The following is a 20,668-nucleotide window of genomic DNA, read 5'->3' as shown; positions in this document are numbered from 1 at the left end:
GGCGTGTGGCGATTCAGGGGTGCTGTTTGCATTTAAGATTGTAAGAAGTAAAGTCTGAAAAAAATCTCCCGTGACTCTTAGATTTGTTTTAAGCTAGAAATTAATTTCCTGTGATGGGAAGGGAGAGGGAAGTATTTATCAATCACCTGTCATTTTGTAGTGCTCAGGAGTCTTATGTCTAATCTTCAGAGCAGCCTGTGAGGTGAAAGTATTAGACCTGATTGTAAAAAAGTAAGCCAGGCCTGGAGAGGTTAGTGTGCCTGATCACCCCGTGGCACATGTGAAGTCACTTTGTGGCTGCTGAAACTGTATTTTCTTCATCACACACAATGGGACTAGGACAGGAAGAATTCTTCCTCCTGAGAGAGCACATACGTGCCTGGAGTTCGTGAGGGGGAGAATGAGCCGCTTGAAACAGTTAATCTGTGATGCTCAAGCTGGAAGAGGGCAGACCGCCATTGGAGAAGGGATTGATAAAACACACAAATGAAACAAAGTCAGAACCAAAAAAGGCATTGTGCAAGTTTAAATTATGTGAATAATGATGTGCATTCGTTATTTTAATGTTTTTCAAGTGCACTTCATTTTGGATAATATACTCAGATAGCACACATGGTGAGGTGTAATTGAAACAACATGCAGGAGAAGGGGTGCGTTCAGAGAACAAATATCCAGCTGCGAGGAGGTTAGGAGTCAAAGCGGGTGAGCATATGCGCCCTCCCCGGGGATCTCATTAGTGCGGGAGGGATTGTAAATGTGGAGGCTAAATGAATCTCGCTGTTTGCAAAGACCCGCAGTAAATGAGACAATGACAAATCAATAGCAATTAGGCCTATAGGTTCTTATTGACCCAGATGTCTGAAACCAAATGTCCTGCTCCGAGATTCCTTGAGAGGCAAAGAAAAGATTTATAGACACGCGCTTCTTTAAAAAAAACAATCCCTTACTCTAAGTGCAGTGACGCTGGTCTGAAGCGGGTGCTGCTAGAATTAGGGCAGACTCTCGACTTCGGGCTAGAAAGGATGTTCTCATGGCTTTTGTTGTCAGTGTGGTTCCTGTTGGACCAGGAGCAGAGAGAGGTAGGAAATAGGAAACCAGGATGTGACCCTGTTCTACCCAGAAACGTGGTTCTGGCCCTGCCTTCCATGGAGCCCTTCTTAACGTTATCCTAAAATCAGGCTAAAACAGGGTTTGAAGGTGGGGCTGTCACAAATCATTTCTGACTTGGGATACGGATAGCATATGGCTTCAGCATGACACAGAGGAGGGTTTGAATTTGGACGTAGTCACGTGTCTTCGCCTCTTTGAGTATCTCCCTGAAAAGGGATGGTCACGGTGCCCGCTCGCCGGCTGTGGCTGAAGGCCTGGTGCACACTCTGGGAGAAGCAGCTGATGTTGCTGTGGTTGGGGAGCCTTGTCCCGCAGTGTCGTCCTAATGTGAGCTAAGGCAGAGATTCCTACAGATGGGAACGAGGGGTCACAGAAAGAAGCCAAGAGACGGCCTCTTAGGTAGACCCGCCCTCGCCTCCGCCACACACGTCACACACACACACTCACACGTACGCTCACTCGTGCACTTACATAGAGCTCTTTTACTTTTCTATAGTTTATATTTTGGAGTTCCATACAAAAAAACAATAAAATTTTTATGTAATAAAAGAGCTTGAAAACCACCGCTCTACTTGTTTGTTTCTTTAAACTTAGTTTAGAGAACTTTCGGGAAGTTGATGGATTCAGAGGGACACTCAGAGTGTGTCGAAAGACTAGAGCTAGAAATCGCTGAGCCGTACTCCTAAAACATTTTTTAAATATGAATAATAACTATTATCTTAAGTGTCTTAGATATTAACCTCCTGTGGACATTGATGTCCTATACTTTTTTCTGCCATCATTCAAGCCATGTTTTTAAGCTTTAAAGCTATCGTTCCAAAGACACCAGTGGGCAGTGGCGTGCGTGCCCACCTCTGGTATACCCACTTTCTTCTAGAATCATTGGCGCTGGACTTTGAGAAGGAAACACCTCTAAAGCAGGGAAGGGTAACCAACTTTAATGTTTGTCCCATGCAGTGCGATTTAACCCAGTGAGGTCGGTGGTGGTAGACCCATTTGATGCATGGGAAAGCAGAAGTTCAGAGAGGTGAAGTCACTGGCCCATGTTACCCAGCTAGGACAGACAGCACCAAGATCTGACCCCAGGACTGCCTTGATCACCAAGCCCATGACCTCTGTCCCCCTTTCAGCTGGACATGTACAGCTGGGGGAAGTGGTCTGACACCCTCATTCGACACGTGCAGAAACTGAGGCTTAAAAAGGAGAAAGGACTAATGCAATGTCCTTTGGTGGGTTTAGGCTGTGAATCAGGTCTCCTACTCCTGACCCTAACTGCGTTCACCCTTTTCTGTCACTTCCCTTGGAAACTCCTATCCTGAGTCCAGGAAGTTATGTTTGTCTCCACTGGTCACATCATTATTACTACAATTAGGAGTACCGATTCTTTAAAAATCCTTTACGAATGTACAGTATTGTATAGTTTACAAAATGCTGTATCTTCACATCCATGGTTTCCTTTGATCTTCACAATAACCCTGTGAGGTAAGCTGGACAGGGATTATGATATCTGTTTTTACAGATGCAAAGAAAGTCGTTCAGAAAGTGGTTACACACTTATGAGGGGGTAAAGAAACCCTACGAGGGGTTTCTGGACCTGGTCTTCTGATCCCAGCCCTTCCCACTTTCCACTGGGACATGCCACCTCGTCGTAGTAATAATACAGTGTGATTTGAGAGTATGCCGCTTTCTGTGGCTTTGGGGGAGTTTCTTTGCTGAAGCTTTTGGGACCCTGCTTACTTTCTGGATTTGATATGGAAATACAAATGGTTTCTTTCTGCAAAACAATTTGCTCCCTAGCCCTACCCCCCTTTTAAAAACAGAATCTACTTCTCTTCCAGATGCCAGAGTGTATATGCATATTTGAACAGTCACCTGGATCTGATTAAGAAGGCGCAGCCTGTGGGTTTCCTCACTGTTGATTTACATGTTTGGCCAGATTTCCATGGCAACCGGTCTCCCCTAGCAGATCTGACACTAAAGGGCATGGTAAGTAACAGCCAGTCCTTGCACGAAGAAGGCAGACCAAATGACTGCACAGCTTGGGAGAAGCCAAGTGAGGGGAGGGAGAGAGGAAAAATAAACAAAACCGGCCAGCAGCCCCCAGCTTCTTGCACGTGCATTGCCGTCTGAAGGCTGCTGCTGCTGCCTGCGCTGATCTGCTGAAAGTTCTCGTCGTTTCTCAGCCAGTCTTGAGAGCCTTCAAAGCAGTATTTCGTACATTTAGCTCCTGCAGCCTCTTTGTCCCCTGTAGTGGCTGGAAGTCGTGAGCTCCTGCCTGTGTACTTCTTGTATTTACATCAGTTCGTAGAGGCATGTTTTCCACCTCCATTCCCAGGCCACCTGGTAAATAAGTGGTAAATATTACCTCTTATGGTCTTGCTTCCCACAGCCACGCATCTGTCTAGGCTCTGAATCAGGGCTCTTCAGAGTACCTACTAACATTATTAGGGTTTCAGATTAAACTTCGGTAAAAGTAAAATACAATTAAGAACTTAGGTTGGTGGATAAATTCAGCTCTTAATGACCTTTAGAGTCACTTCCAGTGCAGCGATTTTGGGACCTCAGGAGGGCCAGGGTGAACTTGGTAGGGGAGCCGCCCACCACCTAAGCTAAGGGAGTGGAGACACGGCGTCCTGGTGGCCAACTGAGACTGGCGGCTGAGAGCAATACAGCCACAAGACTCATGTTTGAGGATGGACGGAGCATGAGAAAGCTAAAGAAAAAAGCTAAGCCTCAGTTCCAAGGGACTACAAATAAGAAAATAAACCACGATTTCAGAATCCAGGAAGGTGTCAAGAAGTTGAGAAGCAGAGTGTGAGGCAAATTAAGGCAGGAAATTCAGAATGGAGGCTGCGAGCTGTGTACGATCTATGCACTGCGTGACAGTGGGGCAGGCCTGCTGGCTTGAAGGGCTTCAAGACTCAAAATTCTAGGGTTTGTGGTTAATTTTATTGAGGTTGTTTTAAATATTTGTATGATGCCAACAGGAAAACCTGATCTTTATTTTCATTACCTAGTGGATACAATCAGCTTCGCCTGATAAAAAGGAGTCATGGTGAGAGAAAAGAAAATTGGACAAAGCAAAAGTTCTATCTGTCTGGAGTCCATGAAGCACACCCATACAGCAAATAATAAGCTCAGCCTCCCTTTTTGGCCTGTGGAAGCAGAAGAAGATTGTCCAGAGAGGGCTGTGTGGCCACAGATGGCAACTAGAAAGCAGTACATTCAGATAACTGTCTCTCTGGGTGCAAACAGAGGTTTGGGGAAGAACACTTTTCATATGAGTGCAAAAGTGAGTGTCTTAATTAGAGACAAATATATGAAGTCAAATATAGTAAACACTGAAAATGTTAAAGAAGTTAAGAAGCCTGGCCAGTTCATAAAATGACCCGGAACAAAGCAGGGTTGTATAGTATAATGTTGGTGGCTCTGGAGGTCTTCCCTTGGGTCCCTCCCTTGCCAACATCTGTGGTACCCAGCTTCAGCACCCAGCGTGGCAGGTGCCGTGGCTCCCAGTGACTTTTGTCTGTTTTTTAAAACCAAACCTGACACCCAGAGACTCAAGAATTTCCATCAGAGGATATTCTAGTAAAGGTAACCCACACGCAGAATGTAATTCCAAAGGAGTCAGTGAAATGTTTTGAAGAATGCCTGACTCATTAGAATAAGTACATAGTCGCCAAAGGAGACTTCTTGCCTGGGGACATATGCTCCATTGTATTGAAAATTCTAGTAAGTTTACTTTTTTAAAAAGCTTTATTGTTTTACAAACACACCTCATATATTGCCTGATATTTCTTAGCAGCAATTTCCCTTCATGACCGTCCTTGTGTTGGCTTCTGTCAGAATAGCTGTCCCTCCGTGAATTTGTGGCACACCGCTGGAAGGAAAAGGTGACCTAGATAAGACAGAAGGAAGGAAACTCTGGGCTAAAATTTTCCCCCCAAATCTTTTTCTCTCAATCCAGTTTTGGGTGACATCAAAATAATCACCCTGAAACCTGTCTGTTGCCACATTACCCTTTTGCAGCACCTGCCGTGACTGCTGTCTCCAGCACACGGGGAGTGCATGCCTCTCCGGTCCCTCCTGCATGCCAGGCCTTGCTGCCGGTGCCGGCAGGGCCACCAGCTCTTACACTCCTGGAGCATGTTTCAAGGGAGGGGACGGAAGTGCTGGATAAAGTGCTAAGTTTAAAAAGTACCTAGCAAGGAGGATGATGAGGGTGCTCCCAGCAGGGCACGACCCACATGTGACTGCTTCTTTGGGCTCCTGAAACAGCGCTCTGGGCACATGCGGAGTGCTTGATGTGTACTTAGTGATAATTCATAATCAACAAGGGGATAATAAAGAGGTCATCTGTTGTTAGAAAAAGTATACAGCTGATGCTAAATGGATTAGATTGCTAGTGACTCTTACTATCCATTTGATAAGTATTTACTGCCAGCATTAATGTCCAGGTACATTAAGCTAAGAAGTTCCTATTTTACCATAATTATGAGTACATTTTTCATCAATTAATAATGTTAACAAATTCAGGCCACTATAGTTGGTGGGGGATATGAGTGACTAGACACAATTCCAGGCTTCAGGAATATTACTGTCTTTGGAGACAGATAGAATGTATAAACAGACAGTGGGGATACAGGGTCAAGCTCCAGGTGCCGCTCGCTGTCCCGGGCTCCTCGATGCATGGACGATGATTGCACAGCCAGTCTCAGTGGCCAGGAGAGGCTTCAGGTAGGAGGTGACATTGACACTGTGTGAGGCAGGGAAGGGGTTTTGGGGCCGGGGAGATCCCAGTGTGTGCAGAGTTCTAGAGCGGAGGAGGTAATTATTGTACCTTTGTGAGAGAGAGAGAGAGTGTGTGTGTGTGTGTACATAGTCATTACACAGTGTGAGCCCTGTACCGGAGACATCTGTGCGAGCTGAAGAAGGTGCTCAATAAATGTCTGACTTTGAATTTTTTTTAGGGGTCATTTAAGTGGCAAGTTCTCATGCAGCCTTTCTCTGCTTCACTTGAAAATACCTATGAAGATGCAAAAAAAGCATAAACTGATGCTAATTTTGACAATTAAGATGACATTCAACAAGGAAAAATAGGACTGACATTCTCAGAGAGAATCTGGGAAGATTTTCCAGAATCTAAAAGACTAAATGTAATTGGTTTGATAAACATAATATTGACACATGAACAGAGTAAGCTGCCAGCCTTGCACGAGTTTGGACGTCTCCGCTCTCCGCTCCCTAGCTGAAAAATGCAAGGTCCCTTTCAGTCTGAAAACAGAGCAGTCATCCCTCTGCTGCTGACAGTTAGGGTTTTGTTTTGCTTTCTTTTGCTTTTTAGAAGCAGCCAGTGAGTTTAATTTCCCAGAACTCCTCCACAACCCAGACCTCATCTTCCCTTTCAGTTCAATCCATTAGAAAACCGCCAAGCGAAGGAGCCAACTGGGCAGGAAGTCTGACTGAGGAGGAAAGGGGATACCCTGCATGCTAAGGATCCTGAGTAAAACTCTGTAAAAGGGCCGGAGATAGGAAGAGCCTGCAAATGTGGAAGGCGGCTATAGTTTTGCAGTCTGCTGTCTGTCCTAGGGTTGTGAAGCCGGGCCGTGGTGGTCTGCCTCAGGACCACAAAGCTGTCCAAAATAGAGCCCTCAGCTCTGGGATTGGCAGCTACTGTAGATCTGAAGAGGCAAATCCAAGTTACCATGAGGGGGGCGAGAGTAAGTCGTGTGTACCCTGTGCTGGGAATCCCTGAACATGTATGGCTCTCTAGTTAAAGTGAGCAAAACAATGATAATAAAGTCAGTCCGCTAGGAAAAACATGCTGCATACAAAGAAAAAGGAATATTTTCAGCATTTAGGGAAAGGCCTCTTAAAAAGTTGTTTACTACTAAAACCAAAAGAAACGATTAAAAACTCCTTGCCATATTCAATAGGTTGCTTTTTAGGGACACATCTCTACAAAATAGGGCAGAAACAGGAAAAAATGAGTTCCGATGAAAAGGCAATGAAATGAGAAGAAAAAGGAAATGATAAAGACAACTAAAAATCCAATAGCAGGGTTAAAATCTGCATGAAAGGCAATAAGAAACAATTTTTACTAAAGAACAGAACATCAGAGCTATCATAAGACATAGCATATATTTTAAATTTATTAGAAAAACATTTTGAGGGTAGGGGCTATGGTTTATTTGCTTTTTTAGTTTCAACAGTGCTTGGGTCAGAGCCGGGCACTGAGTAATTGCCTTACGGTTCAGTAATTATTTCAGTCTTCATTTGTCAACAGAGGAACAGACGGTGACCTGCCCAAGGTCACGATGCCGAGAGATGCGGGCGCTTAGCTGACCCATGAATCCCGACTTTCAGGATGCATACCCCACGAGGCTGCTTGCCTCGTTACTCGGGACTTCATAAAATGCACTCAGGACTGTAGAGCAGGAGTCCCGGCAGCTCCATCCTGCGTGGGGTGATGCTGACCTGGCAGCCTCGGCCTCGCTACCCTGTTCTGACCACCAGGCTTCTCACCTGCTGGCCGTTTTCACTTTTACACTGGTCTTTGGATTTGAGTTCTGACGCCATCTCTCCTCAGTGCTGGTTCTAGCTTCCTTCCCGGCCTCACTGACTCAGATTTCAAAAGTCATCACCACTCCTGCTTTGACCTGGCTCCAAACCCTTCCACTCCAGGTGCCTACCCTTGTCATCAGGAACAGGGCGTAACCAGGAATCCTTCCCTTATGCCTGATAAAATCATTTTCTTTTGTTCTGGAAACAGTTGGCTCCCTGCCGTGTGATTGGCTGCCTCACTACTCCTTTGGTGATGCACATTGATCTAGAGTACTGGGTAGAAAGAGGTGGAGCTTAGGGGGTGGGCACCTCACTAGTCGACCTGGACCAAGCAGCCTCCTATGTGAATGTTTCTCCTCCCCACTTGGTAAGTGAGGCACAGAGAGGTAAGGGCTGCATACGTGATATTTAAAAGAAGCAGAAGCTTGGGGAATAGCAGTATCAAAACGTTTAATGCTGGTAATTCTAGGTTCTTTAAAAACAAAGCAGAATGCTTACTTTTAAAGTAAAGAAACATGACATGGTGGCACAAAGATGGATGAAACTACATACCATCAGGAGTGGTTGCATGTTTTAGATTCTTGTGTGTGATTGTTTTTATTTTGAGTGGTTGGTTGGATAGTTTTTACCGCTGTCAAACAGTAAACAGAGCCCAGGTTTTGAAGTCAGACTTGTGTTTGCCTCTTGGCTTAGAAATGTACCAGTTATGTGACCTTTGAGGTTGGCTCTGTGAGGTCAACGTGCTCATCAGGAAGCAGGGACGCCACAGGCTTCCTTGCAGGTCACTGTCAGAATCAAATGGGGAGACTGTCACATAGTGGACAGACGACAAGAGCAAATGCTTTTGAGTCTGTAGCTCCTGCTTAGTGGCCCTTATTTGCATGTTTACAAGATGGCCAACCAGATTCTAAGTGCGGCCTTTGAATCCTGGACAGCCAGTATGAGCCATCCACCTTAGGCCCGGGACTGACTGGACTTAGTCACCAGCCATGAACAACCAGCTAGAGAAGCTGAACAGTCATGAGGTCCATCACGGGAACCCGGTTTCATACAGGGTAGAGACTAGTCTTGTCCCTGTTTAAGTCCTTGGCCCTCAGTTTCCTCATCAGCACAACAGGAAACTCAAACTTGGTCTGCCTTACAACACAGCTCGTGCTGTAGGAATTTTGAAAGCCTTGTGTGTATGACCAGTTTCTGTTCTCAAATTGACATGACCTCTTTGTTTTGGTGAGGTTTTTAAACTCTTTTCCTGAAATACCCACTCAAAGAAGTGAATTACCTCAGAGACAGATCAGGCTGTGAGGACGCACCATGTTCACTATCAGCTGAATCATGTTTTCTCTGCTTCATTTTGCAAGGACAGTACTACCTGGGATGGAAAGTCATTGTTTGCTTCTTGAAGAACTGTGATCTCTTTCATAAGGCCATGTGCTGCTCTAACTGCTGGGGGGCCGAGCGCTGCTGTAGCAGCCCCTTCAGAGCGAGCACAGGGCTGGCGGGGCGCTCAGGAGACAGGCATTAGAGGTCCTCAGCCAGTTCCCAGAGGACTGGACCCCGGCTAGGGATGGGCATCGCTAAACAGAGTGAGCTGTGGATGAAGACAACAACTCCAATGAGGATTTGCAAGAGCTCGGGAGAAGCCAGAGATTGTATCCCTGTGGCTTCCTCTGGTGGGAAGATGGATGATGGAGCTGGAAGCCCCTCAGCTAATTAAAGCACCTTTTGAAAGATATTTTATAAGCCTTGGAAACACGTTCCTCTTTGACATGAGTTTGTTGATGTTTTTGTTATGATTTAATGCTGTTTTATTTAGCCTTTTTTTTTTTTTAGGTAAGAACGATTGGCCCTGAGCTAGTATCTGTTGCCAAGCTTCCTCTTTTTTGCTTGAGGAAGATTGTCACTGAGCTAACATCTGTGCCAATCTTCCTCTATTTTTCATGTGGGACACCACCACAGCATGGCTCGATGAGAAGTGTGTCAGTCTGCACCCAGGATCTGAACCTGCAAACCCCAGGCCACCAAAGTGGAGCATGCGAACTTAACCACCATGCCACCGGGCCAGCCCCTATTTAGTTACTTTTTGCATATTGTTTTTGCCTGTGAAAAATTGAATCCTATAACAGAGCTTAATATCCTCAGTATCATTTAATGGGTTTTCTGTTAATGTGTTTTCTTATTGAAGCAACTAATTCACCAGCTGGTATTGTGATTTATAGTAGGTACCATTTTTTCAGGGACCATGATGTGCCAGGCTCCGTGGTAGATGGCTCTACATGCATCGTCACTGACTCTCACAATAACCCTGCAGGACAATGTTGTTGCCTCGTTTAAAAGAATGGAGAAACTGAGGCTCAGAGTACTCATTACCCAGTAATTACCATAAGTACTCTACCCCGAGGAGAAAAGACCAAAAGTGGTATTAGAACCTGGTCAGTTCAAACGGAAGTCACTGACATTCTTTGGTAGGAAAAAAAATTTAATAAAAAACTAGATTTTTGTATTTTTCGCACTTCTGCTCTGTTTTTAATGTGTCTCTAATATTTCTCCCTCATTTAGTGATTTTTTAAAAATTATATTACAGAATCAGACTTTTCTTTCTTAGTGCTTTTTGTCTTCCCTACATACACCAAACAATATGTAAAACTGGAGTGGGAAGTAGATGCTGGACAGGAGCCCTCCCCAAGGTAGAGTATAAGGATGAGAGACTGAGTGAGTCAGGTGGAAATCTGCCAGGAAGACCCAAGAGATCAATAATGGGAAGGAACTAAGGCCAGAGAACCAAGGATGCGACCCAGGTTGACATGCAAACCCAGGACGGTGTTAGACGACAGCGAGTGAGGGCCAGGACAGCTAACTGGAACAGCTTTGGGATAGCGTGCGAGAGCATATTAAAATGACGTGGGTCTGGAGCACCAAGAGTGTGTGTGAAGTGCCTGGTACATCTGGCAAACAGCAAATGGACTAGCGTTGTGTGCTGCAGAGTTCACCAATAGAATGAGGTTGTGAGAGAGAATGTCAGTCCGTCATCCCCTCGTCTTGTGTGTATTAGTTGTGTTTTGCTGCTGTAATAAGTTAACCACAAACTTAGAGGCTTGAGTTTATTACCCCCAGTTCTGAGGTCTGAAGCCCAGGCTGACTCAGCTGGTCTCTCTGCTTCTCTTTTCACGAGGCCAGAACCAAGGACTCTTCTCTAGAGGCTCTGGGAATAAGCTGCTACCAGACTCCTTCAAGTTGTTGGCCAAATTCAGCTGCGCGCAGTGGAAGGGCTGAGGCCCCTGTTTCCTGGCTATCTGTCAGCCAGGGGTCTTCAGCTTCTACAGCCACCTGCATTTCTTGGCTCCTCGCCCCCTTGCTCCATCTTCAATGCCAGCAATAGTGGATCAAGTACCCCTCCTGCTTTGAATCTCTTTTATTGCCACTTCTGCCTCATCTCTCCTGCCTTCCTCTTCCTGTATCTCCTGACTGACTCTTCTGCCTTCCTCTTCTGCTTTCAAGAGATCATATGATTACATTGGGCTCAACTGGGTAATCCAGGATAATCTCCCTATTTTAAGGTGAGCTGGCTAGTAAATTGTTCCATCTGCAAAATCCCTCTGCAGCAGTGCCTAGATTCGGGTTTGAGTGATTCTGGAGGGGTGGGAATCTTGGGGGGGGCATCTTTGGAATTCTGCCTATCACATTCTGTTAATACGTTTATATGCACCCAGATCTGGGTGAGTTTTAGGCAATGCCAATTATCAGCCTCGATGCCTGATACTTACTGAAACCTCTGACTATTGTTGGGGACATTTGTCCCTCTTTGTCTTCCAGGCTACTGATTATCTCAGACCTGTCCTCCAATCTCTGTCCTCTCTCCAGAGGTTCTCTCTCTGGCCTTCCTCATTTTCTTGCTGTCTGTCCGTCAGCTCTGCCTTCATTATTCAACTGAGTGGAGCATTTTTTTGCTGCTTTGTCTTCTGAAAAGCTTTCAGCCGATTCCCCTGAGCCTTGGACACCACATGAAGCTCTGATGACTCTCTAGGAAGCTCTAGGAAATCTCAGGACTGGGAATCCTGTTTTCATGTCTTTTGTAATCTTAAGAGACCCCTTGAGACTATTTCTTGCCCTTTTTTCCTTACCAACATATGTAATAACTTCAATTCCTTTAACAACTAGGAAGGAAAAAACTCAGCTAACTAAATTAGTAATAGATTTGTTCATAATCTCAACTATTTTAGGCCCTGTGAACCTGTAATTCACAATCCCCAGGTTTAGGACAATCATTCCCACAATTTATTGTGCATTAGGACCTTGCTGAAAATACATCTTGCTGGGCCCACACCAAAGGGTCGAGAAATCTGGAGTCAGATGCCAGGAAATCTGCATTCAACTAGGATCCCAGGAAAGAGTTGAGACGTGTCCAGATTCACACAGCTACTAAGTGGCAGAAGGACTTAAGCTGAAGTCCAGGTCGCAGACTGTCAGTCTTTCCTAGTCACAGAGTGTGTGGAAGTGTGCAGGTTGATAAAGACTAAGGCTTCTCCAAGGACTCCTTGCCAGTGAGTCCCCCACTGTGCTATCCCTGGGCACTCATCAGGGACACACTGCTTCTCCACACTCTAAGATATCCATGCCTTCAACACTATGACCCTGATGTTGGTGGTCAATGTACCGTCTGCCCTACCTTCCCTTTCCTGTACATCCACTAGTCTTCAGTGCCCCCATTATACCCTGGTGGTACCTAGAGCAAGCTGAAGGAGATCCTGTATTGCTGTATCTCAATTAATGAATGAGATTGAACCCTTTATTCAATTCAAGAGAAAGAGAATGAACATTGATCAAGTGAGACCTGCGCACACATGGTTGGCTCTCGAGGAGCTAGAGGAGTGTCTAGCTCCTGTTGACTCGGTACAGCATGCTGAAAAGTAAGACACTTTGCAGATGATGTATCATTTAACCTTCACACAAATGCTTTGAGAATTATCATTCCTATTTTACAAATGAAAGACATTGAGGCTCAGAGAGGTTAGAAAACTCACACTGTCATGCAGCCAGTTAGGGAGAATGTCCAGGTTTAAACCAGGTATCTTACTCCAAAGCTCACCTACACTTCTCTTCCAAGCTCAAAAATGCCAACATTTACATAAACATTCTATAACACTATCTAGGATGTTGAAATTATCAATTGCAGTTCACATCTCTTTGGCCACCATATGCAGCTTTCACACGTCTCTAAATATTAATTCTAAGTGCTTTCTCTTATAGTTTTCCTCATTACACAGTAGTCAAAATAAATAAAATGTGCTTACCATTGCGAGTCTCCCATGGGACTTCCCCGCACATTTCACTCTCTTGCCCAAACATTCAAAATAGGCACATGCACTTCTGTAAACACACTCCTTCCACTTATGTTTCTTTCCCACTTCCTCTTATTAATGGAGCCATTCAGCCTTCAGCCAGAGGTATCGGCTCATCTGGCCTATCCCAGCTTTCTCACTGTTTACCAAGCCACACCTCCCCCAGGATATCCCTGGCGCTCCCAGGGCACTGCAGCCACCTCCCTACTGCGAGCTCTCTGAGGGCCCTCCGTAGCTTCCTGAATGATTTCCATGCAGGCACTCCTTAGAATGGTCCATTTTGGGCTGACTGTCATTTGTCTTTTGCCGAGGCAGGGCTGAGGTGCCTGGTATTTGAGAGAGAATCAAAGGGACATCCTCATGCTCTTCCTTTCTAGTCTCTCTATCCGCACATCAGGTGAGATGTCAAGGAAGCAAGGACCCCAGATCATAGTAACTTCACACTTTAGAGAGAAATGTCTTTCATTGGGTCACATTTCAACTCTGTGGTCCTGGTGTTAGTGGTGAGGGAATGTTGGAAATGGCTATGGGTGAGCTGTGCTTTGCTGTTCCCTTTTAATAACTGAGTACGTTCCATAGAGTGATCCATGTAGTAAATCCCTTCTAGATTTCTTCTCAGGAATAATTTTCTCTCTCTTGAAGAATGAGTATGTTTTATTTGTCAGAAAAAAAAAAAGCTATGTCACTCATCGTGTCCCTTTTTGCCATCACTACCAGCAAGCTCAAGAGCTAAATTTCATGCTCGTTTACTTTATCTCATCCTCAGTTTCTGTAACTATCTTCTCTTTTCTCACCTATGATTTCTGAGTTCTGGAGGCACCAGAAATTTAGAGAAGTGTCCATGATATCTTTTTGCTTGAATATGAATACTTTTGGGAAGTTCTTATGAACATTTGCTGGGATTAAGGAAGCTAAATCTGGTGATATCACACAGCTTCTCCCTTCCGGGGTCTTCCTGACTGAGAAGCATATCAGAACCAGTTACATTGTCAATGTTATTACGCAGAGCACTGGGCTTGCTAATAAATGAATAGGAGAATGCATCTTATATACAAAGTCGAAATCCTCCCCCACCCCCAATCACAGTTTATCCAGAGCCAGTCTTCAGGATCCACCTATGGGATGTGGGTCTGCCAGACAGATACATACCCAGCCACACAGAGCATCGTAGCCTCATTCCCATCTAATCGATGACCAGGAAGAGGAAGCCAGAGGTAGCCTGCCTCCTGGACTGGCTCTGGAAGAGAGCCCTGAGCCATAGTCCAGTCAGCTTCCCCAAGAGATCAGCTGCAATGATGCTGTTGAGGCCAGGCTGGTACAGAAGAGAGAGAGCCCATTCATGACTAGTGACCTTTACCACGGACCACCACATGGCACGGTGCTGGTTGCTCACATAAGATATTCGGCTGAGGGTGCCATATGACAGGGCTGAAATCCTATTCACTCTGCTCCTTTTTGTGGTTCATTCTTCCAGATGGGGTGCCTTTTGCATTTAGTCCGCCTGCAGGGAGCACCTTTTTCTAATCCACACAAAGTCACCCTATGAGCTACAGGAACACTCCTGCTACCCCAATCTCATATAAGCCACTCTTCTGATGAGGAAGGGTAAGTGTGGAGGTTGGGGACAGTGCTTGGGAGCATGAAGTGAGCAACTGAAAGTGATAACCCAGTGTTCTCTCTTGGAACGTGGAGGAAATGTCTCCTCCCTTTATAAATACATGAGGAGCCAAGGTGGTAAATTTTGTCTGCCTATAATTGTATAATCTGGCAGAGAAGACAAGGTGTTAGGAAGAAGGTAGTGTACAAAGGGAAAAAGGAGCATTGAATTGTCACCAATTCACCCAGTCAACAAGTGTTAACTTAGTGCTTGGCACAGTGCTAGGCATTGGAGATACTGTGGTGAACAACACAATTCTGTCAAAACACCTAGTTCTGGTTCCACTCTCTGTGTTCCCTGAGGCACAGTGTGAAGTGAACTTCTATAACGTCAGCGTTGTCCGTGCTCTGTCCTAGTTCCGGCATTCAAACTATATGTTAGGTCTCGGGGGAACTTTCTGAGGGATGTTTCTTCACAGAGTTATTGGCTTGCAAAGATGCAGCCCCAGAGTTCCTCTCCAAACCTTCCATGCTCCTGTGTGTGAAAATCATAGCCGTTGTTCTCACCTACTTGCCTAATTATTTGCCAAGAAAAACTATGAGCAGGTGGCTCTACTGAATTCAGGAATCTCCCCATCACAGACTCAGATGAGTGACCAGGATGCTCAATGAGGAAGGCAAGTGCAGACACAGGAGGACTGAGCAGGGCGAGCCCAGGAAGAAGCGTGTAAGACGGCAAAGACACTTCTGCTCTGAAATGAGGGCAATGCGGGAGAATGTTTAATGCAAATTTGCATTGAGAATAGTCATTAGCTCCACTGTGGAGAGGAGCATCATTAGAAACAGAGATTTGCTCAGGGGCTATTTCTGCAATCAGGAAGGACATATGGTGACCTGGATTAAGGACGTGAGAGACAGTGAGGATGGATTCAAGGAAGATTTGGGAGATAATGTCCCAGACTTGGAGACTGGTTAGATATGGGAAGGGAGGGAAGTGTCAGGGAAGAGTGCTCCTAGGTTTCTGGTTTGGGCAATGGAATGGAGTCTGTGCCCTGCAACAGGCCAGCGCTGGCCCCTTAGTCATCAGGGGTGGAACCTGGAAAGAGTAATAAATGGAGCTGAGAGATGAAGGAAAGGGGTCTGGGGAGACCTCAGCTCCCCTATTTAATACAGGGTGCATGTTGCCACCTCATTGAACTCAAGACCATGTTCACTGAAGATCCTGAGAAAATGTATGTTATGGTAATTAATTTTGTAATGTGAAAATATAAAGCGACCTCTGGTCTTGATGCCCACAAGCTTCAGATTAGGCTTGAAGAAACCAGCATTTCTTCACACTCTAGAAATGCCTCCAGAGAACACCTTAATGAATGGGAAATGTGAGAGAAGGAATGTGATTCAAGCTATCTTGGAGGCATCAAAAGCCAGCCTCTTGTTCAGCTCTGCAATCTCTCAGAGTTTGACACACTCCATATAAGCATGTGGTTCCGATTGACTTTAATGGGATTCCCTTGCAAATTACAGATTCTAAATTATCCTCTAGTAGGTATAACATTTTTAGGAGACATATTATTTTACCCTGAATACACCCTGGATGCTGTTACACTGAATTCTGACGGTAGCAGAACTCAGAATAAGATCATCTTTTACTAGAATGCCATTGCTGCATATTAATTTTGGTAAACCAAAGATGTTTATAATAAAAGAACATTTCTTTAAAGAAGGAAGATAGTTATTTCCATGCTAAGAAATATCAAACACACTCTTCCTGTGGTATGTGTTGGGTCTGTTTTGTTGAATCCAAGGCAAGGCATTTCTTTGGCAGAAGGGAGAGTTTCTCCCAGGCCTGGAGATTAAACAATTTAGTAGTCATTTCACGTGCAGCTCACAAAAAGGGGATTTGCATATGAACTTGTTTCAGCCAGAAAACACATCTTGACTTGTTTCATGGGAACTCTCTCCATCCCCAGCAGCTCCTTTTGGCCATCTCCTTCTTTTCTTTTCTTCGTCCCTGCAGGTCACCGGATTGAAACTGTCTCAGGACCTCGATGATCTTGCCATTCTCTACCTGGCCACAGTTCAAGCCATTGCTGTAAGACACTTTAATGCCCCTTTTAAAGAGACTTAAGGCATCAATAAACTTTAGACCACATAGTCTCCAAGATACACCATATGCTTTTGAGACAGAAATTCTTAATTAAAAGGGAACTTGCCAAAAAGAGATGCTTGTCTGTCCGGAAGGAAATCTTGATGAAGGTTTTCACCTGCTTTGCGAATAGGCTCACATACCTGAAAGCTGAAAGGACTTTAAGTCTTTAGACATCATTCTTGTTATTAATCTAATTTGTCTTCTCAGATCAATTAAATAGAAGCAAGTAAATGCCATATATACTTTCATTAAGAAAAGCTAGTATTAAGAATTTCCAGATTTATAAAATACATGATATTGTTCACTTTGCAAAAGGATTCATTGTAGGCTTCCTTTAAATGGTAACTTCCTTAGAACATGAAATTGTTTTTAGATAATTAGCTGCTTAAATGACAGGTTTGGATGGTTAGGGAGGCAGAAAGGGGAAAATTTAAATCTAAAGTGTTAGGAACTCCTAAACTGAAGATTGATAAAAAAAGAAAACCAAATCCTAGAAGCTCAGACATCATTGTCTAAGGAAGCTTATTCTCCCGAGATGATCCGTGAGTGGCTAGAAGAGGGTTCCAAAGCCTGGGCCACGCACGGAAGACTGTGTGCGCGCATTTGGGAGTGTAGTGTGGTGGGTGGTCATGGCTTTCAGGGGCTCAGAGCTGGTGGGAACCCCAAAATAACAGTTCATTCAGTGAGGCTTAGCCACTCTGGAAAGAAAATAGGGACCAATAGAAAGGAAAAAGTCAGTTCACTAAATTCTGATTCAATATTTATTTTTCAGAAACATACCTATTTGTTTATTAATGCTATATGGATATATTTATATACCGGTCAATTATTTATTCTATTTCTCCACATACTGCCTTCAAAAACCTCATTGCTTCCAATAACAGAACTACATGCGTTTTTTTCCCAATATATTCACATCACCAACAAAAGTGCTTTTCTTATGTTCAGGTTTGTCCGGGTGCCACACCCACATGATAGGAGAGCAGAGCTCTCTATCTCTCTGCCCCTCCAGGGCAGCTGCGTGGAGTCTGGAGTCGGCCCTGATTAAATAGTTCTCTAGTGTACAGGCCAGTGCGACTGCATCTTCCTGAGGCCATTTGTCGTATAGATTGAATAGCTTGGCCAGTTCAGTGAAATCAGTCAGCCTGCTATGTTCTTAGGAACTTGGTCAAAAACAGGCAGTTGTGACCTCTGTCAAAATGGAGGGAGTGCCTAATAAGATGAAAATAGAGAACAAAAATGTACGTCAGTAGTAAAGACAGTTATTTACTGAGCCTGTTGTACGGTAATGATGATAAATAATATAGTTTTGGGGTATTATTTGCCAAGAACGGTGCTAGATATTTAACACACATTATCTGCCTTAGCCTGGTGAGGGAGGTGCTGCCATACCCATCCCGCAGCCTGGAAACCCGAGCCTCAGTGAGTTCAGTGAACTGGCTCAGTTTCGTGCAGCCGGTAAATGGCAGAGCTGGGGTTTGAACCTAAGCTGTCCAAAATAAAAGTAGCTATATGATGTATTGGGGAACTTTGATTTTCTGATTTGTTAACTTCATTGTATGAACAGTCTTATAGTGGAATGAATTGCTTGCACCGAAGTGAATAATCCTGGAAAATCAGAGCTGTGTGATGCTCATCCTTCTGAGTCCACGCTGAGGGGTGGACATGAAGAACGAGACCACACAGGATGAACCAAGGGGCACCATCACGTGATACTGTCACCTCTCATGGACACCCACTCTGTGCAGGCACCAAAAAGAGTGCCTTACCCAAGTGGCTTAGCACAGTCACCCTGCAAGTCGGTGTGAGTGTCCTCATTGTACAGACAGGGAACACGGCTCGCGGAGTCATGCAGCTAGGGCAGGTGGGATCAGAGTTTGAACCTCTGCCCCTCCTGTTCGCAGGCTGCTGCTCTTTCTGCTTGATGAGGCTGCATTTTCTTTGGCCTATTTGTAGAAGCCACGTGCAGGAAGTCAGCTTCCAGGCGTTCCCAAGCACAGCTCTGACTTGACACACCTTAGGAAACACTGTCAAAGTGGGGTTGTCTCACAGAGGTCCCTTCTGCTGCAGCAGAAGTCCAAGCACGTAGAGATGAGGTTAAACTTCGTGCAGGCTGGGGGGGGCGGGGGGGGGGGCAGCTACGTTCTCCCAAATACCACACGCTTTCATGTGGTGTGTGTACATATATTAAAAGCCATCATATTTATTCTGTTCATTGTCTTAATGAGCTTTATAATGCCACAAAGGGAAGGCAATTTAAGGCAGATTTTTTTAATAGGGCTTTATTGTGGAGTCAGTTGAATTGTGAGGAGTTTGGTCTGTTTTCAAAAGTATCTGCGTGTGTTGATCTTTTAGGCAAAAATGTGCATTTTAATGAAGCATTGTGATAACAAATATTTTCCCATGATGTTCAAGTTGAGAAAAAATTTATTTCCTTGGCTCTGTATATGGCCCTGGCACCTGTTGGTTGTTGAGAAGTTACGCAAATGCCCTCTAGAGTAATGTCTACGGTTGGTATTTTGTAGGAATAGAATGAAATTAAAGCAATACTGTCATGAATTTAACTCGGGGCTGTGCGAAACCCTCCATGAAGTAAAATTCTCTCTCCATCACGGGTGCTTAAAAGACCTGTCAGACACCAGTTTATCCATAGCCTGTTCATCTGTAGTTTTCTTTTTAGAATAGACCCTTAAAAAGTACCATTTGCATTTGAAGTCTCCTCATTTGCATTTGGTTCCGTACATTCCCAGTGGAATAGCCTAATTTTAATTTAAATTTCTCTGTGAAAACATTTTTTCCAGAAAGGTGAGCACAAAGTCATTTAGCATCAGCCCTTTCTCGGTGGCGCGGCGATGAAGGAGGGCGCAGTGTTTCGGAGTGGAGGCTGGGGCGCCAAACGATGCCCTGTAACTCGCTGCCACCCCAGAGGGAAATGTGGCCCCCAGTGCCACGTGGGGCAGGGACAGGCGGCCGCAGCCCCGCTGAAGGAGGGCCTCTTGTTCCGAGCCTTTCTTTCGTTTTCCCAGGGAACCTGCTTTGTGTTACCTGCCACTCAGGCCTGCTAATCACATGAGCCCCAGCTCCCTGGTTTAGAAACATCAGAAATGTCCACTTTGCATGGCATGTCCAGGCATTTGGAAGGCAGCTACTCTCCTCCAACACAGACTGCATTGCCTTAGACAAATTATGTAACTCCTAAATGGGGGTAACAATATGCAGTTTTTGAATTTGTCGGAAGATTAGAGATGACGTTAAAGTGCATAGCAAAGTGCCTAGCGTATAGCAAATAACCAGAAAAAGGCTCATTTATAAACACTTTCCAGGTGCTCGACACTCTTCTACGAGTTTACATACACTATCGACAGCAGCAGCCTTGCAAGATATGTATTACTGTATTTTATTAATTTCATCAAGTCTAAGACTGCATTTTTTTCACATTACACTTCTGACAATCTATAGAATTTTCAAATGAACAAATATGGCATTATTATTCCCATTTAAAAAATGAGAATTGAGTCTTAGAAAGGTTGGGTACAGATTTGATTCGAGAAATAGGTGAAATGCCTTAATGCCGTTTTGGATTCCGTGAATTCCAAAGCCGTGCTGTTAGCTACTGTAGATTCACGCCCCTGGACTAAGGCTACCAAGAGTCCACAGAGACAAAATGACCCCTAGTGGAGGTAAGGGCATCTGTAGACCTCTTGAAATTACTTATAATACTATTTTGTATGCGACTTTTTTCTGGGGAGGTCAATTTCTTTTTTATCATATTCTCAAGAGGGTTCATGACCCCTGAAAAGCTTAAGAAAGAACATCTGGGGGAAATCAGCCATAATCAATAAGCAGGATCTAGCCTTATATGGTATAACATGTTTAATTTTTTTTAACATACTACATCTGTGGGTTATCTTTG

The 20,668-nt window shown here is 44.6% G+C and overlaps 1 protein-coding gene and 1 long non-coding RNA gene across 35 annotated transcripts in view; one reads left to right on the top strand and one right to left on the bottom strand.

Annotated features, from left to right (window-relative positions):
- Positions 1–20,668, top strand: part of FGGY (FGGY carbohydrate kinase domain containing) — a 377,460-nt gene that overhangs the window by 277,058 nt on the left and 79,734 nt on the right. For 27 of the 34 annotated variants that reach the window (XM_070259850.1, XM_001497427.5, XM_014737390.3 and 24 more), the window contains 2 exons: positions 2,949–3,096; positions 16,624–16,698. In XM_070259850.1, coding sequence (XP_070115951.1) covers positions 2,949–3,096; positions 16,624–16,698 — 223 coding nt within the window. The remainder of the gene's footprint in view (positions 1–2,948; positions 3,097–16,623; positions 16,699–20,668) is intronic. The other 7 variants (XM_070259847.1, XM_070259854.1, XM_070259846.1 and 4 more) reach the window with 1 other exon arrangement.
- Positions 1,573–13,221, bottom strand: LOC102149029 (uncharacterized). The gene is made up of 3 exons (XR_289768.4): positions 12,963–13,221; positions 4,887–4,990; positions 1,573–3,450 (listed from the first exon to the last, which is right to left on the bottom strand). It is a non-coding gene; the product is annotated as an uncharacterized lncRNA (long non-coding RNA).

This window comes from Equus caballus, chromosome 2 (genome assembly GCF_041296265.1).
Source record: "Equus caballus isolate H_3958 breed thoroughbred chromosome 2, TB-T2T, whole genome shotgun sequence".
In the NCBI taxonomy this organism is placed as follows: domain Eukaryota; kingdom Metazoa; phylum Chordata; class Mammalia; order Perissodactyla; family Equidae; genus Equus; species Equus caballus.
This window is presented reverse-complemented; position numbering and strand designations above follow the sequence as displayed.